This window comes from Mercenaria mercenaria, chromosome 8 (assembly GCF_021730395.1).
Source record: "Mercenaria mercenaria strain notata chromosome 8, MADL_Memer_1, whole genome shotgun sequence".
NCBI lineage: Eukaryota > Metazoa > Mollusca > Bivalvia > Venerida > Veneridae > Mercenaria > Mercenaria mercenaria.
The window spans coordinates 78921309-78948979 of NC_069368.1; the positions used below are offsets into that span (position 1 = coordinate 78921309).

General features: G+C 35.9%; 1 protein-coding gene across 4 annotated transcripts in view; it reads left to right on the plus strand.

Annotated features, from left to right (window-relative positions):
* The window catches only part of LOC123523264 (fibrillin-2-like), a 92614-nt gene that overhangs the window by 21907 nt on the left and 43036 nt on the right, over positions 1 to 27671 (plus strand). For all 4 annotated transcript variants that reach the window (XM_053550246.1, XM_053550247.1, XM_053550249.1 and 1 more), the window contains 24 exons: positions 617 to 742; positions 1136 to 1354; positions 2999 to 3124; positions 3979 to 4104; positions 4507 to 4626; positions 5093 to 5233; positions 6005 to 6055; positions 6333 to 6461; positions 7477 to 7623; positions 8727 to 8912; positions 9285 to 9410; positions 10471 to 10596; positions 11028 to 11153; positions 11724 to 11846; positions 13552 to 13677; positions 14516 to 14641; positions 15192 to 15314; positions 15732 to 15851; positions 23364 to 23489; positions 24364 to 24489; positions 25032 to 25154; positions 25552 to 25719; positions 25974 to 26042; positions 27147 to 27272. In XM_053550246.1, coding sequence (XP_053406221.1) covers positions 617 to 742; positions 1136 to 1354; positions 2999 to 3124; positions 3979 to 4104; positions 4507 to 4626; positions 5093 to 5233; positions 6005 to 6055; positions 6333 to 6461; positions 7477 to 7623; positions 8727 to 8912; positions 9285 to 9410; positions 10471 to 10596; positions 11028 to 11153; positions 11724 to 11846; positions 13552 to 13677; positions 14516 to 14641; positions 15192 to 15314; positions 15732 to 15851; positions 23364 to 23489; positions 24364 to 24489; positions 25032 to 25154; positions 25552 to 25719; positions 25974 to 26042; positions 27147 to 27272 — 3105 coding nt within the window. The remainder of the gene's footprint in view (positions 1 to 616; positions 743 to 1135; positions 1355 to 2998; positions 3125 to 3978; positions 4105 to 4506; positions 4627 to 5092; positions 5234 to 6004; positions 6056 to 6332; positions 6462 to 7476; positions 7624 to 8726; positions 8913 to 9284; positions 9411 to 10470; positions 10597 to 11027; positions 11154 to 11723; positions 11847 to 13551; positions 13678 to 14515; positions 14642 to 15191; positions 15315 to 15731; positions 15852 to 23363; positions 23490 to 24363; positions 24490 to 25031; positions 25155 to 25551; positions 25720 to 25973; positions 26043 to 27146; positions 27273 to 27671) is intronic.

Below are 27671 nucleotides of genomic sequence, written 5' to 3' on the forward strand. Positions count from 1 at the left end.
ATGGCCCTTGAATTACTCGAAAAACTGCAAATTTAGCCCTGTGCTCTCTAAGTCAAACAGTTTTCATCTGATCTTCACCAAACTTGCTGACAATGTTTGTGGGTATAATATCTCGGCCAAGTACGATAATCAGCCAAATCGCTCCAGGCACTCTTGGATTATGGCCCTTGAATTACTCAAAAAACTGCAAATTTAGCCCTGTCCGTACTTAAGTCAAACAGTTTTCATCTGATCTTCACCAAACTTGCTGACAATGTTTGTGGGCATAATATCTCGGCCAAGTACGATAACTACCCAAATTGCCTCAAGCACTCTTGGATTATGCCCCTTGAATTAGGCCAAGTTTGATGACGGGCATATTTTGTGACCGTCTGGCACTCTTGTTTTAATATGATTTGATACATATAACATCACATGTGTTGAATTTTTTTAATCAAATTCTACTACAAAAATCATAGATATTTATCATTTGCTTTCTTCACTGAAATGCCCATTTAAAGACATAATTGTTTTAACACCAGTGTTGCTACATTATGCAGAGTGTTGCTTATTTGAGAAGGAGAACAACATTGTAAATGACAGCATTGTAATATAGAATGTTTTGATATTATTACAGATATTGATGAGTGTAGCAGCCAGCCAGGGATCTGTGTGAATGGAGAATGCATCAACAACCAGGGAAGTTTTAGATGTAGGTGCTCACAAGGATTTACTCTGGGACCAGACAGAAGAACATGCTTGGGTAAGGTCTATCATTTTGCTGTAACAAGTTATAGGATCTTTGTTTCTTTCACTTCTTGGATTTATGCTTGAGAATTTATCTATGAATTATTACATGGTATTTGTAGTTGATGAGGAATTTAGTAATTCTGTTCTGTCCTTGACAAATTTATGGTCACTGTTGCAAGTTTGTCTTTAATAGACAAGTTATACAGAGCTGTGGATAAGAATTATGAAACAAACCTAGTTTTGTCATTAAGGGATGTTTGAAGAGTCTTATGTGTATTTTTTTTTTTTTAAATTAAAAAGTGTTATGTATTCTTGTAGAGGTTGTTATGACGTGCCAATTTTTAGTTTTCGTTATAGCAAATACCTGGTTGATTTTGTCATGCATTTATACAATTTAAATTTTCAGATACAAAAAAAGATTTATGTTTCATGCAGTACAGCCGAGGTGAATGTAGCAGCCCATCAGGCATGCTAGCGACAAAGTCACAGTGTTGCTGTATGGTGGATTCCATGGACCCACCGGGTATAGCCTGGGGACGGGACTGTGAACGCTGTCTGTCAATGTCAGACCCTGGATACAAAATTCTGTGTCCCAATGGACCAGGAACTGATCATAACGGAGGAGGTAATAAGGACTCTATAAATAGTAACCCAACTTTGACATACTTATTTGGTTTAGTTAAATTTGTTTTCCAAGGAAGTATTATTGATCACATATACTTGTATCATAGAAGACAAACACAGTTAACACAGTATTACCTCAGATTGCGTCACTTACTAGTAGTAAATACATACAAAGACTTGTAACTTATTTCTCATAAACAAAACTTCCTACTAAACCTTGACAGAACAAACACTTTGTACCACAAATTTATTTCTGTTTTGATCATGTCTAGGAGAGGATATATATGTATAATTATGTCTTCCTCCCTCCCCCCCCCCACACTGGGGGGAGACAAATTGTTTATGCCTTGTTCGCCCATCCTTCCTTCTGTCCGTCACACTTCATTTCTGATCAATAACTGGAGAATCATTTGACCTAGAACCTTCAGACTTCATAGGGTGGTAGGGCTTATGGTGTAGACGACCCCTATTGTTTTTTGGGGCCTGAACATGGAAAACCATTTCCAATCAATAACTTGAGAACCACTTGACCCAGAATGTTGAAACTTCATAGGATGATTGATCATGCAGAGTAGATGACCCTTATTGATTTTTGGGTCACTCTATTAAAGGTCAAGGTCGCAGGGGCCTGAACATGCAAAACCATTTCTGATCAATAACTTGAGAGCCACTTGACCCAGGATGTTGAAACTTCATAGGATGGTTGGTCATGCAGAGTAGATGACCCCTATTGATTTTGGGGTCACTCTATTAAAGGTCAAGGTTGCAGTGGACAGAACATGGAAATCCATTTCCAGTCAGTAACTTGAGAACTATTTGGCCTTCAAATTTCATAGGTTGATAGGACATACAGAGTAGATAAGCCATATTGTTTTTAGGGGCACTCCATCAAAGGTCAAGGTCACAGGGGGCTGATCATAGAAAACTCTTTTCAATCAATAACTTGAGAACCACTTGAACCAGAATGTTGAAACTTCATAGGATGACTGGACATGCAGAGTAGACGACTCCTACTGATTTTGGTGTCACTCGATCAAAGGTCGAAGTCACAGGGGTTGAACATGGAAAACTGTTTCCAATTCATAACTTGAGAACCACTAGGCCCAGAATGTTGAAACTTAGTGGGATGATTGGACATGCCAAAAAGATGATCCCTATTGCAGCCAACCATCAGTATCTCTTTGACTTTTGCTCCTGTCCCCTATTGACTTCTTGCCTATATGACTATGCATTTGGCATGCGTTTTTCTACAAAAACATCTTCTAGTCTTCTCTATATTTCAACATTTCCAAATACAACAAATAAGTTCCTGACCCATAATGACATTTGGGAATTTCCATTAGTGTCACAAAGTTTTCAGTGTGTTTGATTTCGGTGTTTTCCAGTTTTTACAAAAAAACATTGCTTGTATGAATTACATTTAAGAAAATTTTGAAAATGCCAAAAATATCATTAGGAGAACGAATAATCACACATTAATTGCTAATATTATTACATGTTCACTAACTTAATATATCAAAGAAAAATAAAATTATTTATATGTCTAAATTCCAACAAAGGATCGCTAGTTACATTTACAAAACATTATTCATGTGTTTAATGAAAAATGGTGTGACATACTGGTAGCATTTTTAATTTTATTTAGATATAAATTATTGTGCCATGAGACGAGATCTGTGTGAGAATGGAGCATGTGAGAATATACCTCGTGGATATAGATGTAGATGTGATGTTGGGTACCGTCCAGACTCTTCAGAGAGGAGATGCCTTGGTTTGTATAGTTTGTTTCAAAATATAGTTGGTTTGTATAGTTTGTTTCAAAATATAGTTTGAAGACTATCTTAAAGGGCATATTTAACCAAATAAGATGTCAGTTAGGAGACAAGACATCTAGTAAAAATAAAGTTCACAAAGTGAGGGAAATTATATGACAAGAATGAATATACCGTCAACATCTTACATGCGACCACTTGTATTAAGTGACTTTTCTGTTTAACAAACAATTTAAATCCCACCCGAATGTTTTTACTAATAGTATATAAGTACATCCTATTAAATGACTGTTTCTTTACATGACCAGTGACCACATAAATTGGCCCCAGGAGGTAAAATTATCTTCAGCCTGCCCGCTTAGCTCAATAGGTAGAGCACTGATTAAACCCAAAACAAACAAACAAAAATTATCTTCAAAAATACCATTTAAGCGACCATGTACAAAAGTTCCAAAGAGTCTAGTGAAGAGGTTTGCACATGTAAACTACAAAGTTTTCTTATAATTCAGCAAAAAAAAAAAATTATTTTTTTTCAGTGGAAAGGGTGAAATGTTCACCTTTTGAAAATGTTTATTTTGTTTGCATGGTAATCTATATCATTACTTATCACCCTAAATACCAAAATCTGTTAAGAGACCAATTTTTGGCAGTCTGTTGAGTAGTCTTTTTATACAATGTCTACTGTATTCTCCTTTTAACTTTGTAAATAGCATTTGAGAATCATAGCCATCAACCATAACTACTCAGCCACATGGGCTATTGGACTGGATGCTGGCAGGTTAAATATTATCCTGATATATTTATGAAAACAGTTTTAAAGTGAACAAAGTAAATAATTTGTGAGTACTTTCAGATGTACAGGAGTGTCTGGAGAACACTCGTCTATGTGAAGGTGGTCAGTGCAGGAATACTCCTGGTTCCTACCATTGTATTTGCCCAGATGGTACCAGGCTTAATGCAGCAAATCAAATGTGTGAAGGTAAAATAATATATTGCTTCTAACCTTAAACAGATTTGAACCTTGAGTATTTCAAAGGTTCTGCCTTCATACTTTTTTTAAAGAGGATAACTTGCATCTGTGAAAAATTTCATTGTTTGTGAAGCACCGCATTGAAAGTTTTGTCGATGTTTTAACATTGTTAATGTTCAAGAGAGTTAATCATTTATTGTGTTTCTAAAAGTTTCCATTCAAATTCTTTGCAAAATATGTCCAGAGATAAGATATATTGAGACATTGATAGAGTTTGTAATCAAAAACTTTATTTGAAAGGTTTATCTTGAAAAATACATAATGAACAATAATAGTGTTATTTCCTTTATGTCATTGTAAGAGATTGTTGTGTATTATTTATTTGACCTATTTCCTGTATCACTACTGCAGATATAGACGAGTGTGCATCCTCCCCCTGTATAGATGGTACATGTCAAAATATAGCCGGAAGCTTTAGGTGTAACTGTGACCATGGTTACACGCTGGATTCCACCGGAAAAATCTGTATAGGTAAATAATGCATTCAATGACTACACTTTTGATAGGAGTAAAAAATGCAGTTACTTGGAAACTGTAGGTAACTGTTTATATTTAGGTAAAAATAGAGGCACTACTGAAAATTTAAAACAGATTTTTTTAATTCAAGAAAACAGAAGAAACCTTGCAGTGCTGTTAAGTAGAAACTTGTAAAAATGTTTGTCTTTGTGTGGGCGTATGTAGTGGGCCAGTGTTACCACGTTGGACTAGGAAACCGGGGCGGTTAGTTTCAACCCACCGCTATCATTTGGATAAGAGTCTTATGTACAGATGCTTTGCACCTTGCACACTGAAGAACCAGCTTTTAGAACTGGAGCATCTTGTATGTATTTCACTGTCCTGCAACTAAAATTACTAACATTCTTTTGGAGAAGCTGTCTGTGTTTCTGGTGGTGACTATGAATTAGTTTAAATATATTCTATGTTTGCTTTATCATAGATGCAAGAAAGGGTTGGTGTTGGATGGAGATCAGGAATGGAGAATGTGAGGCTAATGTAAAACAGAGAATGACCAAGTCTGAGTGCTGTAGTACAGTTGGTAAGGGGTGGGGCAGTCCGTGTCAGGAATGTGCAGTGACACGTGAGTATAGTTATTTAAAACATCTTTAACTTAACCTTAAGCAACATTATAGGTTTAAAGTGTAAGAAAGCAAAATATTTCTGTTTCCTGTTAGTTTGGTATATGAGGTACGATTCATCACAAAATATCACATAATTTTCCTAATTCTGAATTTTTACCAATGTTAAAATGAATTTGTAAAAACCGTAAGAAAAAAAATATTGAAGGAAAACTTAGCATTCTTTAAACATAATTGAGCCGCACCATGAGAAAACCAACATAGTGCGTTTGCGACCAGCATGGATCCAGACCAGGATCCATGCTGTTTGCTTTTAAAGCCTATTGCAATTAGACAAACCGTTAGCGAAGAGCGTAGATCCTGACCAGACTGCACGGATGCACAGTCCAGATTTCAGCTGAAGAATGTTGGTGAATAGTGTAGATAGGAAATTTTTTCATGTAGCTTTTATGTCATAATCTTGTTTTGCGGTCTTAACAATATGTGCTACTAACCACATTATATATTTTGAAAAAAATAATTTTACATGTAAATATTCAGGTATGTTTTAAAGTGTGGAGTTACACTTTAATCAACAGTTACTGAAAAATAAAACCACCATTTATTTTATTCAGTCTGTTGAATAAGTAGATTTACTTTTTTCTTGTCACCGCTTTTTAAGATTTTACTGTGATATTACGATTGAAAGAGGTTTCTATTAAAATTTTAATAATAAACCTGTGAAAACTTTCAGAGCTTCTGTCAAGAAAATACCTAAATATAATATATTTCAGCATCTTCACCCTGTCGTCCTGGATATACATTCACTTTTGAAGGCTGTAAAGGTACTTTAACTAAGTTGATTTTACTTGTATTTGTCCTTTTACCCCAGTTATAAGAATCCAGTTTTGAAAATGTAGCCCTTCAATTTGCAATTAAAATCTGTCAGTTTATCCTCTTTAATTCCCTTTAAAGTATTTCAATTTTTATCCTCTTTAATTCACTATAACAATCTGTCAGTGTTAGTCTGTTCAAGTCACTATCATTTTATTGTTGCTTTGGTTGACATAGAAGCAAACTATTTTTATACTTATATACATGTTTATATATAATTGATTTCAGATGTGAATGAGTGCGTATTGTTCCCGGGCCTGTGTAAGGGAGGGGGTACTTGTGTGAACACTGAGGGGTCATTTACCTGTCAGTGCCCTGCTGGAATGGAGTTAGATGCTACAGGCAAAATTTGTTTAGGTAATTGTTCTCATTCAATTTTATCTGTAATTGCAGGAGGGTGAGGAGGGGAGGTCACTCAAACAGAAGAGTGTTTGTCAATTTAGGGGAGCAGTGGTCTAGTGGGTAAGGTGTCGGTCGCTCAATCCAGGGATCGTGGGTTCGAGTCCCACTTGGGTCATGACCATGACTTCTCATATGACACCAGTACTGGGTTTTCTAGGAAACAGACTCAAGAGTGGTTCCAATAAGCTTGAAGCTTTCATCACAATCGAGCTAAAACAAATTAGTATAAACTAATTTAGGTTTTTTGAGAATTATGCATGATAAAGAAAATTCTTCAATTCGAGAAGTTTTTCTGTGGTTCTTAATATTGCAGGATGTTAAATGAATTAAAGTCACATTTGCTGTTACCAGTCTTATAATGGTGAGCTCAGCATCCTTTTTCAAATGTATATCACACTTCTTGTACGAGATTTTGTATCATGCATACATGTATTATTTGATGTGCATTTAGTAGTTCAGAGTATTTTATCTTATTGAGTTCTTTAGAATCAATACAGAACTTATACCAAATGTTGCTTGCCTGCTTAGCTCAATAGGGAGAGCGCAGATCTACGGATTGCGGGAGTTGTGAGTTTGATCCCCAGATGGGGCATATGTTCCCCGTGACGATTTGATAGACGACATTATGTCTGATATCATTCATCCTCCACCTCTGATTCATGTGGGGAAGTTGGCAGTTACTTGCAGAGAACAGGTTTGTACTGGTACAGAATCAGGAACACCGGTTAGGTTAACTGCCCGCTGTTACATGACTGAAGTACTGTTGAAAAACAGCGTTACACACAAAACAAAATGAAGAAATGTACCAAATGTCGCAAGATATGCACCATAAATAAAAATTAATATATGGATATCATTTTGAATTCTGTATTTATGTTATTTCTCAATCTCGTGAAATACTTTTACTTAGTCCTTTATTACATCTTTTTGCCTATGGGTTTCTGAAACGTTGTTTGATATTTCTTTACAGACAAAAGAAAATCCAGTTGTTATCTAGAGTACAGTCGTGGTAGATGTCATCAAGGAATGGAGGGTATGTTTACCCGCTCAATGTGCTGCTGTTCAGTGGGAAAAGCCTGGAGCCAGCAGTGTGAACCATGCCCTGTGAAAGGCTCTGGTAGGTTTTATTATAAGTGTTTGTATGTTTAATGCCATGTTGAAGACTTTTATGCTTTATTAACTATCACAACAGCAATCTTTAAGTGCCGTGTGGCTGCTGTAAAAAGTCTTCCCTTACTTGGGCTCAGTGTTGTTATATTTTCTGGTCCTTTGTGATGATGGAGTTCATTCAGTAGATGCATAATAGAATTCCGCTTAAGCCAATGCTAGGGGGCGTGAGAGGTATTGCATTTTTCATTATCTCTCATGAACAGACTCAATCAAACTGAGTCTGCTATTATTCTGCTTGTTTGCATTCTTTGCTTCCAAAGGATCTGTTTACAGATTTTATTAATGTTAGCAAAAGCAGTTGAGGTTCAAAGGTTATAGATCCAAGTATAGAGACCAGTCTTAGATTGCTGCCTTGCTAGATTGATACCAGAATCAGCCGTTCAGGGGCTGGAGTTGTAAGAATGGTCTCCAAATTGATTTTATGATTTCGGACCCAAGTGCTCTTCTAATGTAAAGTCATGTAACATAATGCCTAGAACTATTCATCTTCCAAAAACATGAATACTTCTGCCCATCACTGTGATTTGGCTAAGAGATTCAAGTCCAGGACATAACCCCTATTTATATGCTATATGTTTATATATATATAGTCTGTCTGCCATTTCTTCTGGCCATCCATCCATCTGTCTCACTTTCTTGTGTACTCAATGCCTCATACAGTTTTCATCTATTTCAAAATAAAGCTTGATATACATCATCAACATGAAGTGGACATCTACATATTTTCAGGACTTTTATCTCCAATTATTATTTTGAGAGTTATGCCCCATGTCTGGACCTAACCATCTGTACCTTGTGTGCTCAAATCCTCCTACAGTTTTCATCCAATTCAAATGAAACTTGGTTTACTTTATCAACATGAAGTAGGCAATGACATTGCACGTGTTTTCTTGACTTCCATATCTTTTAATTACTTTTCAGGTTATAATGCGTGTGCATATTTTTGGAGCTTTTATATACACATTTTTTGAGTTATGCCATTTTTGGACTTGGTTATATTAGAACTATAACCCTGATTTTCCTGTTGATATTAATAAATGTTTATTTCAGTTGAATATGAAGCACTATGTATTGATGGTGGAATGATTATTGGGCCTGATTTCCCTGTTGATATCAATGAGTGTCAAGATATACCTGGTATTTGTGTGAATGGTGACTGCCGCAACACTCTTGGTAGTTTTACATGTACTTGTAACCCGGGATTTGCTCTTGATGCAAGGGGACTTAACTGTACAGGTAGCTACAACTTATTATATTGGTTTACTTCATTTCTGTTGTATGAAATCGTTAAATAATGTACTGTATATCACATACTGTAATTGCTTTTAAATTCACATTGAATAAAATATGGTAATTCAGGGCAAAACTAATTCCAATATTTTGTATAATTACTTTGTGCTTTATTTAAAGTGTTTCTTACACTGTGTTATTGCAGCATGAATGTCAGGCAAAAATCACAGTGTGTTTCAAGATAATAGTTGAACTGGTGCAGGATTAGAAACTTTCAAGTTTTTCTAAAATTTCTACAGGCAGAATTCACAGATATCAATGAATATGAATTTATAGTGATTTGTCCACTGTACAGTATCTGTTTTCTTTGTTTTCAAGATATTGATGAATGTAGAATCTCCTACGGGATCTGTGAAAATGGTGTATGTGTCAATACTCCAGGAGCATTCCGCTGTGAATGTAACCAAGGTTACATGGCTGTCATGATGGACCAGATGTGTATGGGTAAGTATCTGCTGTCACTGTGAATGTAACCAAGGTTACGTGGCTGTCATGGTGGACCAGATGTGTATGGGTAAGTATCTGCTGTCACTGTGAATGTAACCAAGGTTACGTGGCTGTCATGTTGGACCAGATGTGTATGGGTAAGTATCTGCTGTCACTGTGAATGTAACCAAGGTTACGTGGCTGTCATGTTGGACCATATGTGTATGGGTAAGTATCTGCTGTCACTGTGAATGTAACCAAGGTTATGTGGCTGTCATGTTGGACCATATGTGTATGGGTAAGTATCTGCTGTCACTGTGAATGTAACCAAGGTTACGTGGCTGTCATGTTGGACCATATGTGTATGGGTAAGTATCTGCTGTCACTGTGAATGTAACCAAGGTTACGTAGCTGTCATGTTGGACCAGATGTGTATGGGTAAGTATCTGCTGTCACTGTGAATGTAACCAAGGTTACGTAGCTGTCATGATGGACCAGATGTGTATGGGTAAGTATCTGCTGTCACTGAATGTAACCAAGGTCATGTAGCTGTCATGTTGGACCAGATGTGTATGGGTGAGTATCTGCTGTCACTGTGATCTTGAATGCTATACATTTTAAATTTTTATTTACCTGTCAAAGTAAAACTGTTGTTAAAAAAGCTTAAGAGCAGGAGAAAGCTGTCTAACTGATAGTACATAGAGCTGAGGTTAAGGTAAGTATCTGTAGCATTCAGATGTAAGCAAACTGTGAAGTTGATTTCAATGGACAGGTATAAAAGTTTGTGGTTTCAACTTAAAATGGCTAAGTTATTTGGAACTTAATCAGTAGATTTCATGATTTTAAGATAAGATAAAAAGGAATTTTATTGGTTTATTTTGATAAAAGTTATTGACTTAATGCACACAGAAAATACATGACACTCGTACCCTGTGACATTTACTTCTCCTATGTGAAAATTACCTCTCCCCTAGAAACAGAAGTATTAGAAGTTGCTTACACTACGGATTCATAAATTGTTCCATTGTGTTTTGCGAGAAGAAACATTACTGTTGCATTTTCATTTATTTACAAACAGATGTAAATGAGTGTACAGAGAACCCTTCATTGTGTCGTGGAGGGACGTGCATCAATGAGCAAGGTGATTACAGATGTCAGTGTCCTGATGGGCTTGAACTCTCAACAGACGGCACAGAGTGTCATGGTAAGATTTTAGGAAAATGTTTCATTTGAATGATATAAAGCTGTCACTGTTAAAATTGTTCATTCTTAGACATGATATTGTCCTGAATGTGTTTGTGTTCTGCATTGATTTTTGTTTCTATTGTGGGCATATGTGCTGTTCACACAACTGTTACGGTCTAAATGTTACCCAGGTTGTAGGGAGGTCTTTGGACTTCTATAGTTATGAGGCAATTTGTTCATTAAATATATTCATATTTCTTACATTATCATGTTTGGTTGGAACTTGTTAGTTATTATGTGAAGATGAGGTATGTTTGCTTAATATAAATACAGGAGCTCTACTTGACTTTTATATACTACAAATAAACAAGGTAACAGACTGATACTTATAGGATTTTCTTTTAACATGAATATTTGCATTTTTCATGTGGCTTATATATATATTTTTAGATGTGGATGAATGTTCCGCCAGCAGCAGTATCTGTTCCCATGGTTACTGTGAGAATTTCATGGGTGGTTACCAGTGTACATGTAGTCAGGGTTTCAGACCAAATACTCTGAGAACTACTTGTCTTGGTTAGTATAACATAGCTATAAACATGATATTATTGTTAAATGAAACAGTCTTAAAACTTGCAAAATGTATTCTTTATGATGAAAGTTCAGTGATTCCCTGCCAACAAAACTATTCTTGAAAAAAAAAATTCTTTATTATTTATACAAGATTTTTTATAATAACAGAACTACAGTGTTTCTTGCTTATTGATTTCAGGTGAAACTTTAAGAAAATTTAATGTTGCGAAAGCTTTGCTTTCGTAGCATTTTGTTGAGATTGTTATTGTATTGTTATTCATCATTATATTCAATAACTTTATACCCCAGAAGTGTGGCATATAGAAATTGCACTGTCCATTTGTACATTAAGTTTTTCTCAAAGAAATCCAGTGATACATAACACGTTACACAAAGACTAGCTCTGATCATCTGGCAAAATCACTCAACTAAATGGGATTTGGTTACTAACTGGTGATATTTCTGTTTCATGTCTTGCAGAGTCATTAGAATTGGCTTAATTTGAGTTTGAGTTAAATTAATTAATGAGTTTCAACTATTTTGAATTTATGAAAAATATCTCTTCCATAATAGATATAGATGAATGCTCGGAGCGGAATGGAGGTTGTCAATCGCTGTGTATCAATTCACCTGGAAGCTTTACATGTGGATGTGAGATGGGATTTATACTTCAGCCTGATGGACGATCCTGTCAAGGTACATTGCTAACAGACATATAGACTTCTTTACTCGACAACTTCGGCGATATATGACCATTTTGTGTCGATTCGCCGTAAAACCAGACTCACTCACTCACTTACTCGACAACTGTATAATTATGTAAAACTTGTCATCAAACCCAGCACACAACACAATTTAAGGAATCATATTCAGACCCTTTGTTACCCGGCTTTGGAAAAGAAACATGAACAGTAACAAATAAAATTCTAAACAGTTTTTAGCTCAACTATTCGAAGAATAGGGGAGCTATTCTACTCGCCCTGGCGTCGGCATGAGCGTCACACAAATGTTAAAGTTTGCATACCACCCTAAATATTTTCAAAGTCCATTGAGATATTGCTTTCATATTTTGCATACTTGTTTACCATCATGACCCCAGTCTGTAAAAAGGAGGAGGCAACTCTATGAAGCATTTTGACTGAATTATGGCCCCTTTTCGACTAAGAATAAATGTTAAAGTTTGCGTACCACCCCAAACATTTGCAAAGTCCATTGAGATATTGCTTTCATATTTTGCATACTTGTTTACCATCATGACCCCAGTCTGTAAAAATGAGGAGGCAACTCTATCAAGCATTTTGACTGAATTATGGCCCCTTTTCAACTTAGAATAAATGTTAAAGTTTGCGTACCACCCCAAATATTTTCAAAGTCCATTGAGATATTGCTTTCATATTTTGCATACTTGTTTACTATCATGACCCCAGTCTGTAAAAAGGAGGAGACAACTCTATCAAGCATTTTGACTGAATTATGGCCCCTTTTCGACTAAGAATAAATGTTAAAGTTTGCGTACCACCCCAAACATTTGCAAAGTCCATTGAGATATTGCTTTCATATTTTGCATACTTGTTTACAATCATGACCTTAGTCTGTAAAAAGGAGGAGGCAACTCTATCAAGCATTTTGACTGAATTATGGCCCCTTTTCGACTTAGAATATGCTTATTGTAACGTTAATGTTTTACTCATAGCTTATATTATACTATCGAGCACTGAGAATAGTCGAGCGCGCTGTCCACTGACAGCTCTTGTTGCTTACCTGGGCACATTAAAAAACATGGCTGCCTGAGGAAGCAGCTAGTTTTCTCTAAATGGCTATATAGACAACTTTAAACATTTCCTCTGAAATTGCTGGCCTGAAATCAAATTAGTTTTACACAGATGTTCCTTGGGTGACCCTCCACCAAAATAAAATCACTGCAGTTCAGATGTGAGGGAATCATATAATGAGGGTGCAGCCACAATGATATTATGATATGCATCTGAACAATTTGTCAAAGGTTTCAGTCTACATCCTTGATGCCATCCAAGAAATATTTGCCTGCTTTGTATTGTATTCATTTTCACTCTGACCTTTGATGCTATGATATAATAATTTTGATGTATGAAGAATGATTTTATCAGCTTATAATATCAAACTTTCAATCTTCTTTGTTTATTATGACAAAAATCAGGTTGTGTTAGACTGGATGTTATAAATGATAATTTAGACTGTGAATTATGACTCTCAGTTGTGCTATGTGTACTATTGATCTTGTTATCTTTGATATTAGATGGGTAGAAGGAGCATGTAGGATTAATCCTTGAAGCACCTCCAACCAAATTGGCTTTAAACATCATATTTCAAATTTAGTCTAAATGTGCAAACTTGGAATCTACATATAGTGAAATATTTCCAGATTTTGATGAATGCAGGGATGACTCAGAGACTTGCAATGGTGGAAAATGTACCAATATACCAGGGGGATACAGATGTACATGTGTTGGCGGTCTGAGGCCTTCAGAGGATCTCAAACAGTGTATTGGTAGGTGCCTATTCCTAGATCTCAAGGTATCTCACACTACAATTGATTATCCCACTATAGTTTTCAGTGAGTTAGAAGAGCAAATTGTTCCATATCCTGAACAGGAGAAGGCTTTGCCAAAAGCAGTCATGCTTTACAGGTTTCTTTCTTGTGGTCAGGAGATGAAAACTTTTGTTTTAGGGTTTGTTTGTCAACATATGAGCCGTGCCATGAGAAAACCAACATAGTGGGTATGCGACCAGCATGGATCCAGACCAGCCTGCGCATCCGCGCAGTCTGGTCAGGCTCCATGCTGTTCGCTTTTAAAGCCTATTGGAATTGGAGAAACTGTTAGCGAACAGCATGGATCCTGACCAGACTGCGCGGATGCGCAGGCTGGTCTGGATCCATGCTGGTCGCATACCCACTATGTTGGTTTTCCCATGGCATGGCTCATATTGAATTTGCAGATGAAATTAGTATCCAGTCAGTCAGCTTATTACCACCACTTATAATCATAATGTTTGGAGAACAGAACATGCATTTGCTTTTTCACTGTTTGTTATGAGAGACCGAACATACACTCAGTTACCTTTACACTGTTACCTTAGCTCTCAAACACCGTAGGTAGATTGCTTGCAGTTATTTATTTACCACTATTCAGACTTCATGTCTGTAGAAGACATACAGGTATTTTTTACTGAGTTGCTCCTAAATTTTGATAAAGTCATACTTTTATCTTCAAATGCCTCAAAATTAATATAATCTCTGAGATATAGATGATTTGATTTTATATGCAGTAAAAGCATGTTTGAATGTCAGTTTATGATAACAAATTTTAAATGTTACATTATAACAGATGTGGATGAGTGTTCAGAGAGAAGGAAGGTATGTGAAAGTGGACTATGTGAGAACACACATGGATCATACAGATGTTTATGTGATAACGGATATGCTGTACAGAACTTGTCTAACACGTGTACAGGTAAACAGCTTTCATATACTATTACTAAATCTTCATATTATCTAGACATTACCCTAAAGACTATAGACATAACAACATATTTTGTATATTTGAAAAAGTATACCCGGTACCTAAGCATCTATATCTGAATATCATCTTGTCACTACTTCATTGCATTTCAGTTTCTCATTTTTACTGTTTCTTAACTGGCTTTAGTTTATGGTACATGTACCACTGTTTCACATAATTACTATTTCTTGTTATCACTGCTTCATCTTTTGTTATTTAGTGATCATGCTAATTGTCATCACTTTTTTGTGTCATTACATATATGGTACCATTTCATTTTATAACATACCTTATTTTTATGGCATTTCTTTTTCATGCAGTCACTATTTTCTGTCAGTACAACAAATGACACACAAATGTTATAACTCAAATTTCATGTTAAAATTTTTATATTGTCACTATTTCATGAATACAGTAACAAGTTTACGGTATCAATATTTCAAGTCACTACATTTTCAGGGAGTAACATGTTTGTGTTTTTACAATGACATTAATTTTTCAGACATAGATGAATGTAAGACAGGGGAAGATCTCTGTGCTGAAGATGCATACTGTTATAACACACAGGGAACATATAAATGTGACTGTAAAGCTGGTTTTGAAGGTGATGGATTCTCCTGTAGAGGTAATAACTTACGTTATGTAAGGAATATAACATGTACAATTGGGGATAGAAAATTCTGTTATAGGGTAAAATAAGGTTATATTCAGTGGCACGTGACCAGTTTCAAAGTTGGTGATGGTAGCCATGAAAATGATGGCAAGCCAAAAGAAAATACTAAATATCTCGCATTATCAGTAATACATATTTGGGTAAATTACTGTTTTTGTAACTTCTCTTTAAAAGGAATCTTTGTGGCAAAGCATCTGTTGGATGTAGCAGTGGGAAAGTTCAAATTAGGTATAACTATTAAGTGAAAATGAATAGGGTGGGCTAAGTATCAGTGCTAATATGCTTTAATAAGAATTAACTTGCATGCATGTACTTTGAATCAAATAAAAAGTTATTTGTATTATATACATGCATTTGTTATTTTAACAGATATCAATGAGTGTAGAAGAGGCCGGGTATGTGCAGCAGAGGCCGTGTGTATTGATGTTCCTGGTAGTTTCTCTTGTGTCTGTGGTGAAGGTTTTACAGGCGATGGATTTAGATGTCAAGGTACGTACATCATTGGATAACATATATGTATATTCTGTATATGTATTTTGATCAGTTTTATTTGAGAGCCAGTCTTTTAATGGAAACGTTTATAACCAAACAAGAAAAAAATTGCATCATTACTGTAGGTGTTCACATTCATTGCAGATGGTTGGTTGAAACAAAGATGTTTTTAGCTCACCTGTCACATAGTGACAAGGTGAGCTTTTGTGATCACCCTTCGTCCGTTGTCCGTCGTCAGTCCGTGCGTCAACAATTTCTTGTCTGCACGATAGTGGTTTTATTTATGATTTTATTTTAACCAAACTTGCACACAACTTGTATCACCATAAGATCACGGTTCCTTTCTTGAACTGGCCAGATCCCATTATGGGTTTCAGAGTTATGGCCCCTGAAAGGGCCAAAATTAGCTATTTTGACCTTGTCTGCACAATAGCAGCTTTATTTATGATTTGATTTTTACCAAACTGGCACACAACTTGTATCACTATAAGATCTTGGTTCCTTTCTTGAACTGGCCAGATTCCATTATGGGTTCCAGAGTTATGGCCCCTGAAAGGGCCAGAATTAGCTATTTTGACCTTGTCTGCACAATAGCAGCTTCATTTATGATTTTATTTTAACCAAACTTGCATACAACTTGTATCATCATAAGATCTCGGTTCCTTTCTTGAACTGGCAAGATTCCATTATGGGTTCCAGAGTGATGGCCCCTGAAAGGGCCAGAATTAGCTATTTTGACCTTATCTGCACAATAGCAGCTTCATTTATGATTTGAATTTAATCAAACTTGCACAAAACTTGTGTCACCATAAGATCTCGGTTCCTTTCTTAAACCGGCCAGATCCCATAATGGGTTCCAGAGTTATGGCCCCTGAAAGGGCCAAAATTAGCTATTTTGACCTTGTCTGCACAATAGCAGCTTCATTTATGATTTGATTTTAACCAAACTTGCACAAAACTTGTATCACCACAAGATCTTCCTTCCTTTCTTGAGCTGGCCAGATTCCTTCATGGGTTCCAGAGTTATGGCCCCTGAAATGTCCAAAATTGGCTATTTTGGCTTTTGCAGCCATGCAGAGACTTCATTTATGGTTTATTTGATACAAACTTCCAAGATATCTTCAACAACAATAAATCTTGGATTTCATGACAAATCAGATCCAATTGTAGGTTCCAGAGTTATTTTATTGAGTCGGCTAAACGATGTAATCGTTTTGACGAGTCCTTGCTATCCAGCGATTCTCTAAGTCTAAATGGACCAAATAACACAGTGAAGCGATGTAGTTCCATTAGATTTCTCAAACTTCAAACAGTTCACTGCAAGAATGAAATTAAGTTGCGTGAATTCCCTTTGCTATGACCAATATACGATGTAATCTGTCATATTTATGACTTGTAATTGTGCAATACTCGAATGTAACTCATTAAGCATAAATGTGCATTTTATGAATTGCGCAGGCTTACAAAGCTTGCGTAACATCCAGCGAAAGACAAAAAATAGTTCCACAGGGCTCCAGATAAGATGCGTATTAGCGTAAATTACGTATAGAAATAATGCAAATACGCATGTCTAATAATTTCTAAACGTATATAAAATTACAGAAATGCACACAATGCTTTTTTAAAAACAAAATCTGAATCATCTGGATGCGTTAGGTAACATAGCCGATCCCGATCAGCCTTAATTCTCCCACATTGAACGTATACACGCATCGTATGATTTCTATAAACTTTGCGTGGGTTTCTACACACACACATGAATTTTGCAGTCAGTAAACGGATAAATTATCGGAAGAAGAAGCTCTTACTGGTTTGTTTAGTTACTACAGATATTAAAAATGACTTTAATTCTTATTTTTCGAGAAATAAACAAATCGGCGAAACATTAAATTGTATTTTCCTGTAGTTTTTGAAATCGAAAGTAGATCGTCTATGTTTTGCGAAATGAAACAACTTTTTTATGAAAAGATTTAAATAAGAGGTAATTTAACCGTAAACTTCAATGTCAGATACTGCCAATTGCTGCTAAATGTCTTCGTATCATCACAATTTGTAAAATATATTGTTCAAACTGGAGAAAAGTGTAATCGTATCCGGATATAATATTTTGGGTAAATATCGAGCTGTGTTATGAAATTTTAAGAAAAAAAACTAAAAACAAACTGAAACTGGTAGACTATACTGTCAGTACATCAATCATTAGCCGACTCAGGCCATTCAGGCCTTTGATATCTTATTACCTCCCCTGATTGTAATCAGAATGGATTTATATCAGTAAGTACTTACAGGACTTATTTGAAATTTCATTATTGTTATTAGTTGGACTGAGACAATCAGGGTAGATAACTATGGACTGATTTTACGTCAAATTACCTCCCTTTATTTCAAATTAGAATGGGTATATCTCCGTAACTAATGAAGATACTGATCTGAAATTTTATTTATGTCAACAGATTTATTTGGCAGATCCTTCTTTTGTTCACTTACAATTTTTTTTTTAATTACTTCAATTTTACGTTACTATAAATAGCTTATTTTTAGTAACTTTTTTATTATTGGCCGTAGGGAAAAACCGAGACCACTCTTCTGTGGTACAACATGGATGGTACCTCCAATGTTTAGGTGTATTTTGACATACCTATACCTTGTAAGAATTTTTTTTTCTTTTTGGCTAAATTTCTTCCCTTTGTACTTCCTGTACTTTGGACTTAGATATTTTTTCTGAGGACCTTCTTGTCTTCAAGTGCAATGATAACAGGTGAGCGATATAGGGCCATCATGGCCCTCTTGTTATGATTGTATAGTTAACTAACAAGATATTACAAGATACTTGAAATACAAAGGGTCCAGTTAGAAAATTCAACGTGTATTAATACTGCATCAGATATGATCTTATATATATTATTAGTCCCCTACTGGTTGAAAACCAGTTTTGGGGACTATAGGAATGTGCTTTTCCTCATAATAAGACGATGTGTCATGCACAACTTTCAGAACCCTAGCTCAAAGGTCATGGTCACACTTAGCAATCAAATGTTAACATGGCATGAACAGGGTCTGTTTCGTGTCCAGTCCATAACTCTGTCATTCATTAAGGGATTTTAATATCAATTGGCCATGATGAGACGACGAGTCATGCGCAAATCCCGGATCCCTTGCTCAAAGGTCAAGGTCACAATTGGGTGTCAAATGTCAACAGGGCTTTTTTCCTGTCCGGTCCATAACTCTGCCATCCATGAAGGGATTTTGATATTATTTGGCACAAATGTTTCCCATGATGAGACAACATGTCATGCACAAAACCGGGACCCCTAGCTCAAAGGTCAAGGTCACAATTGGAGGTCAAAGGTCAATTGGGTTTTTTTCCTGTCCGGTCCAGATCTCTGTCATCCATCAAGGGATTACAATATTACTTGGCATAAATGTTCCCATTGATGAGACGATGTGTCATGCATAAAACTAGAACCCTAGCTTAAAGGTCAAGGTCACACTTTGAGATCAAAAGTCAATAGGATTTTTTTCCTGTCCAGTCTATAACTTTGTCATGCAAAACAGGATTTGAATATCAGTTGGCACTAATATTCCCCTGGATGAGACAACATGTCATGCACAAAACCCGGGCCCTAGGTCTAAGGTCAAGGTCATACATAGAGGTCAAAGGTCAAATTCAAGAATGACTTTGTCCGGAGCATTTCTTCTTCATGCATGGAGGGATTTTGATGTAACTTGGCACAAATGTTCATCACCATGAGGCACCACCCTTGTTTTTAGAATTAGGTCCCTTTGTTGTTACTATAAACAAATTATATTGTAACTTTTTAGCTCACCTGAGCACGAAGTGCTCAAAGGTGAGCTTTAGTGATCACCCTGTGTCCGGCGTCCGTCGTCGTCCGTCCGTCCGTCCGTCGTCAACAATTTGACTGTTAACACTCTAGAGGTCACATTTTTGACCCAATCTTAATGAAACTTGGTCAGAATGTTACCCTCAATAAAATCTTGGACGAGTTCGATATTGGGTCATCTGGGGTCAAAAACTAGGTCATCAGGTCAAATCAAAGGAAAAGCTTGTTAACACTCTAGAGGTCACATTTTTGGCCCAATCTTAATGAAACTTGGTCAGAATGTTACCCTCAATAAAATCTTGGACGAGTTCGATATTAAGTCATCTGGGGTCAAAAACTAGGTCACCAGGTCAAATCAAAGAAAAAGCTTGTTAACACTCTAGAGGTCACATTTTTGGCCCAATCTTAATGAAACTTGGTCAGAATGTTACCCTTAATAAAATCTTGGATGAGTTCGATATTGGGTCATCTGGGGTCAAAAACTAGGTCACCAGGTCAAATCAAAGAAAAAGCTTGTTAACACTCTAGAGGTCACATTTTTGGCCCAATCTTAATGAAACTTGGTCAGAATGTTACCCTTAATAAAATCTTGGACGAGTTCGATATTTGGTTATCTGGGATCATAAACTAGGTCACCAGGTCAAATCAAAGGAAAAGCTTGTTAACACTGTTGAAGCCGCATTTATGACTGTATCTTCATGAAACTTGGTCAGATTGTTAATATTGATGATCTTACGGTCCAGTTTGAATCTGGGTCATGTAGGATAAAAAACTAGGTCACCAAGCCAAATCAAATGAAAAGCTAGTTTACACTAGAGGCCACATTTATGACCATACCTTAATGAAACTTGGTCAAATCTTGATGATCTATAGCTCAAGTTCAAATCTGGGTTAGGTGGGGTCAAAAACTAGGTCACTAGGTCATATCAAAGGAAAAGCTTGTTAACACTCTAGAGGCCACATTTATGACTATATCTTCATGAAACTTAGTCAGAATGTTAAACTTGATTATCTTTAGGGCAATTTTGAATCTGGGTCATGTCGGGTCAAAAACTAGGTCACCGGGTCAAATCAAAGGAAAAGCTAATTAACACTGTAGAGGCCACGTTTATGACCATATCTTAATGAAACTTGGTCAGAATGTTAATCTTGGTAATCTTTAGGTCAAGTTTAAATCTGGGTCAGATGGAGTCAAAAACTAGGTCACTAGGTCATATCAAAGGAAAAGCTTGTTAACACTCTAGAGGCCACATTTTTGACTATATCTTCATGAAACTTAGTCAGAATGTTAAACTTGATGGTCTTTAGTTCAAGTTCGAATCTGGGTCATGTCGGGTCAAAAACTAGGTCACGGGGGTCAAATAAAAGGAATAGTTAACACTTTAGAGGCCACATTTATGACCATATCTTAATGAAACTTGGTCAGAATGTTAATCTTGATGATCTATAGGTCAAGTTTAAATCTGGGTCAGGTGTGTTAAAAAACTAGGTCACTAGGTCAAATCAAAGGAAAAGCTTGTTAAGACTCTAGAGGCCAGATTTATGACTGTATCTTCATGAAACTTAATCAGAATGTTAATCTTGATGATCTTTAGGTCAAGTTCGAATCTGGGTCATGTGGGGGCAAAAACTAGGTCACCGGGTCAAATCAAAGGAAAAGCTAGTTAACACTTTAGAGGCTACATTTATGACCATATCTTAATGAAACTTGGTCAGAATGTTGATCTTGATGATCTTTAGGTCAATAGGTCAGGTGAGCGATACAGGGCCTTCATGGCCCTCTTGTTTATTACTGGCCATAGGAAAAAATCGAGACCACTTTTCTTTGGTACAACATGCATGTTACATTCAATTTTTATGTGTATTTTGACCTATCTCTACCTGGTAAAGAGTTCCTTGTCGACTTACATTATATATATATTTTTTTTTTGTTTTTTTTTTTTTTAAGGATTAATTTCCCTTTGTTGTTAATATAAATAACTTATATGATATCTTTTTTATACTTGGCCAAAAATATTCCTTATGAAAACAACTGTAGGTTTTTATATATGCAAATTTTAATCCAAGTGCTTTGTTATAGCATATTGTATATATAGTACAATATTGTTCATACATCATTGAGAGATATCAGTTCATTATGTTTTACTGCAGTAGAGAAAATTAGGTGCCTTCCAGTAGGGGACCTTGTATTGCATGGCAATACTTCATTCACTTGTTTTATTAGTCCCCTACCGGTGGAACACCGGAGAGGATTGTAGGAATGCCCTCCATCCATCCATCTGTCAGAGCCAACATTTGCATACTTAGGTGGCTATAGGAACAATAGGTAACTGTACTTTTTCTTTGATGTCATTCATGACGTAATGCTTTTATGTGGCTATTTTTCTTTCACATGGCTAAAAGAACAATAGAGAGAACAAAAGAGTAGCCACATAAATGCACATATGTAGGAATGTCCGTCTGTCTGTCTGCAAATCTGGATCCTGCGATAACTCCAAAAGAATTCAAGCTAGGTTCATGAAACTTGGTGTGTGTATAGAGGGTAATATGTAGATTATGCACATACATAACTGATGCTTGTAGGTCAAAGGTCAAGATCACTGTTGAAGGTCAAGTAAAAATTGTTTCTGCTCCATAACTTTTATATGCATCAGTGGATTATCTTAGTGCTACACACAAACATTCCCCATGATGAGACAATGTGTCAAGGCATGATCTATGCTTGTCAGTTAAAGGTCAAGGTCACTGTTCAAGGTCAAGTAAAAAAAAATTTCTGCTCCATTACTTTTAATTGCATTGAATGTTTTTTTTAGTTCTACACAGAAATGTTCCCCATGATTAGATTGTGTGTCACGCACATGGCCCATGGTTGTCGGTCAAAGGTCATGGTCACTATTGAAGGTCAGGTAAAAACTTGTTTCTGCTCCATTACTTCAATTGCATTGAAGGATTGTTTTAGTACTACACAGAAATGTTCCCCATGATTAGACTATGTGTCGCGCACATGACCCATGGTTGTGGTGGTCAAGGTCACTATTGAAGGTCAAGTGAAATTGCTTTTTCACCAGTAGGGGACTTCTGTATTGCCAGTGCGATACTTGGTCACTTGTTTTTATAAGCTTTATTAAGTAACCATGACATTTGCTTATGTCTGATTTACCATGGTTTAATGTTCAGATGCACATGAATTCAACCAAGAAAGCATTAGCTCGAGTGGTGAAATATCTTACATCTCAACTGTCTTATATCAGATGATAAAGCCAAAGAAGACCATGTTTATTTTTCATTCTAACATTCTCAGTGATATATTAATATGACCTATCATTCTTCCTCATGGTAATGATCTGGGTGTCATCGGGTTCTGTGACATCTTAAATGATGTCATAATGTTCTCTCAATGGTACAGGCATTAATGGTTGTTTATCGCAGAATATTCAAAGTTTAACTTCCTTAGTTTTACTGACAGACAAATCAAAACATTTAAAATGATAATTTATATACATAATACAATCCTTCTGTTGAAGATTGTGATATTTTTCTGTATATAGGATAGGAAATGAAGAAAAAGGACCTTTTTATCACAGTTTTAGTTTGTCATAATGGGTTTTAAGTTGTATTAAATGTTTTACATATAGCTGAGTCACAAATTTTTAATATTTATTTAAAGATATAGATGAATGTACGTTAAACCCTGACCTGTGTGAACATGGTAGATGTTACAATATACCAGGCAGTTTCAGATGTACATGTGACATGGGCTTTGCCCTCACTGAAGACGAGAAAGCATGCGAAGGTATGTTTTGGCCATATTTTTTTTCTACCTTTATTTTGAAAGACACTTAGACAAGGAATGCTTTTGAATTAGACTGGTCCAGATTTAGCAAATTTTTTTCAAAGGCTGATGGTTCTCAAGTATTTATGTCTCCACACTACTGTGGTGGGAGACAAATTGATTTACTCCTGTCTGTGTGTGTGTCTGTCTGTCACAAATCTTGTCCGCACTCTAAGTCGAACAGTTCTCATCTGATCTTCACCAAACTTGAACAAAATGTGTTTGCCAATAAGTCCTCGGCCAAGTTTGATAACTAGCCAAATTGGCCCAGGCACTTCAGAATTTTGGCCCTTGAATTACCAAAAATACTGATGCCAGTGATACAGGTCTTGGTGCATGGTTGTCTCAGATACATAATGGAGAAGAAATACCAATCTAGATGATAAGGTGGTTGTGGGAGACATGCGCTTTTCTCAAAAGCAGCTCTAGTTTATGTCTGTGCTACAGTTTACTACAACATAGTCTCTTTAATCATTCAACAGTCTGATTATGAGTGGATCTTCATAGTTACTCAGGAAGTAAATGGAAGGTGTCCAAGACATACTTACCATGTTTATTGCAGAAGATATGGATGGTTACCTTCATAATCTGTCTTGGTTACAATTGATGTTAACCAAGTGACTGCTGTTGTTCAGTTGGTAAAGGGTGGGGAGAAATAAGTGCTAAAAAAGAAAATTTGGTTTCCATCCTCCCTTCGTAAAAAGTATTGACACATTCGAATATGAATTATAGGGAAAATGTAAATAGCAGTGGATTAATAAATTTATTATGAATGTTTCTGTATTGATAAGGAAAGTAGATGAAATAAGATTCTTGACATGGTTTAATATTTCAGATATCAACGAGTGTGTGATGTTCCCTAACTTGTGTGTGAATGGTGTATGTGAGAACCTAGATGGATCATTCCAGTGCAACTGCAGACAGGGGTACAAGCCAGATGCTACAGGAGGAAACTGCACAGGTTACTGAAAACTTGTCTTTTTATGCTTGTATCCTTACTTAGCAACAGTACAGTTGACCTTGACCTAAATATGATATAAAAACTAATCTAGAATATGTTTGGTTTGAACTGTGTATGTCATTTCAATGAGATCTAGTGTCAAGTATTGGCATATGTTTTGATATGAGAAAGTTTAACACTTTTCACAGAGCCTCTTTTTTTTAAATTTGACTTATTTGTACAACACATTTTCATGTGAAACTGGTTATATATTGTAACAGTTACAAAACCTAATGTAGCCTCTTCCAGAATTACTGGATATATTATTAGTTATTGAAATTGAATGGTACTAACTGAAGATCGCTAAGTCTGTTTTTAGCAGGGAATATGAAGTTCTAATGGTTTGAGTAAAAACTTTGTTTCATCCTGGTGTCTTCTTACAGCTGTGTATATGGGTAGATTACTGTCTCATATATTGAAACTTAACTTTTCCTTTAAATTCAGTGAGTTATGATGCCGGTTTTCTATTCAGCCCTCCATTTATTAATTTTTATATTTCACAGATATAAATGAATGTGATAACCCAGAGAATTGTCTGTATGGGAACTGTATAAACAGTATAGGAAGTTATACCTGTGAATGTCCACCAAACTTTGTTCTGAACCCGTCAGGGACAGGATGTATAGGTACGTATAGTTAGAATACTTCTACTTCAGATTCCTTTTCCCTCACAGCAAATGGTGTGTACACTTTACACTGGCAATATTTACACTTTATATCATACATAGCTTGTTGGATTTTAGCTTTCCTGTCTTTTTAGGATATTTGACTTTAGCATGGAAACAAGAAAATATTAGTAAAGACGTGATATCAGTGGTAATTTTTTCAGACTTTAAAATTTTTTTGTTAGTGACCCATATGTTGTATGACTGAAACACCGGAAAGCCTGTTGGTGTAAATTGTGGCCTTAATATATATGGAATATATTTGCCTTGTTTGTGTAATAATATAACCTTATACAGTTATGGCAATTTGGCTTTGAAAAGGCATTATTTTAATGAGACTAGAATGTGTATTTTGTAGATGATAGGCGTGGTTTTTGTTACCTTGATGTAAGACAGCAGAGACGATCTGGACGATGTAGCAAGGTGATAGCAAATGATGTTACCCGGGCAACATGTTGTTGTTCAGTTGGTAAAGGCTGGGGAGAGTTAAGTGGATACTGTGATCTCTGTCCAAGAAATGGTACAAGTAAGTGCTCTATTATTGATATTTATTACAGTATCATATAAAATACAGTAAGAAGTCTGTACATTGTTTCAACTAAGATTACTGTTGCCAGTGTCTACCTGGATTTGTTATGAAATTTTTCTGTTGTTTTTTTCACATATAGAAACAGCCATAAAAATATGGCTCAAAAAGTTTTTAGTTTTTTATGTAATTTTTTGAATGGACAATTTTCTGTGTAAACTGATGTTTTAGGGCACATTTTTTCTTCATTTCAGGGGAATACAGGACTTTGTGTATAGCAGAAACTGGTTTTGGTCCTGACCCTGACACACTTCTACCTGAAGGTACGTTTGAATTATTTATGACATCTGCATGTAGATGTAAGGCAGAGAATGTAAAATCTTAACTTTACTTGCAATAAGATCAGTGGTTTCTCTTGCAAAAAAAACCCTAATTGCATAAAAATGTATAATTATTTATGTTTATTTTATTTGTATATTTCTTCATTTTGTGCGCATTTTCTTCTAGAGAAAAATCTGTACGAAAGAAAAGTGCATTTCAAGATGTAGGAAACAGTTACAAAGAAAAACCATCATAAATTAAATGTCAGCCTTATGGTCTATTGTAGGGCTGGGACAATTGCTCGGTTAATCAGATCCGATTTGATTAGTGGGCAAAACTGAAACTGAAACCGAATATCACCTTCAAACAATAAGCATCCTACAATCAGTATCTTTATTTTTACATGAGTATTCCCCGATATGCGTGTCGTGATATTTTAACAAAGTTGAATGGTAAAATTCAGCGAAGTATGACAGTTAACAAACAATAAAGTCTGTAAGTTCCTAATGAATTTGAAGTCAGCTGCTGGAAGTACCTAAATAAGGTCGTCAGAGAAGAAAGGAGTACTTCCATATTGGCGGTCGATTAACCGGTTTGATTCTATTTTTTTGAAATTGCCCCAGTCCTAGTATATTGTTTATAATAACATTTGGCAGTGTCATCATTTTCATGCAGAGAGAGTTTCACGCTGCTGTGTTGAGTAAGTCATGAAGACAGATCTTCTACATAATGACAGACTAAAACATTTTGCAAAACCACCTATCCAAAGAATTTGGTCTGCCTTTTTTTTGAAAAAATATGTTATATGAGCTGCACCATGAGAAAACCAACATAGTGCATTTGCAACAAGCATGGATCCAGACCAGCCTGCGCATCCACACAGTCTGGTCAGGATCCATGCTGTTTGCTAACGGTTTCTCTAATTCCAATAGGCTTTGAAAGTGAACAGCATGGATCCTGACCAGACTGCGCGGATGGGCAGGATGGTCTGGATCCATGCTGGTCGCAAACGCACTATGTTGGTTTTCTCATGGTGCGGCTCAATTATCTTCATTTGAATGATAATCATTATGTCTTACAGAAAATGATTATTATTGTTTCTCCAGATATTGATGAGTGTAGGGATTTTATTGGTGTGTGTAAGAATGGAGAATGTTTGAACACATTTGGAAGTTACACATGTATATGTCCTGATGGCTACAGACTGGATGAGGATATACTTGAATGTATAGGTAAGTGACTGTCAGCTCTTGATATATCTATAACTTCATGTCTTACAAATAAATGAAGCATTGAAAATTAAGAAGCATTGTTTTTATTTACACTTAATATGATTTTATTGTTTCATCTTTTTAAGAAGCATTGTTTTTATTTACACTTAATATGATTTTATTGCTTCATCTTTCCCTCATTAACATATGAAAGGTGCACCTTAAGATTATTGAAATAAAACTCCTTGCTTGTAACATAGCTCATTAACTGACTAGGCTGTTGAATAGCTGAGTGTTGCTGTCCTCCTCCTTAAACTTTGTCTGGAACATATCTTAAAAACTTTTTTACAATGACAAGAGGACATTGAGAAGAAGTAAAGTATACAAGAACCTTGACTCTACTTTTCTTACTCCTTGAAT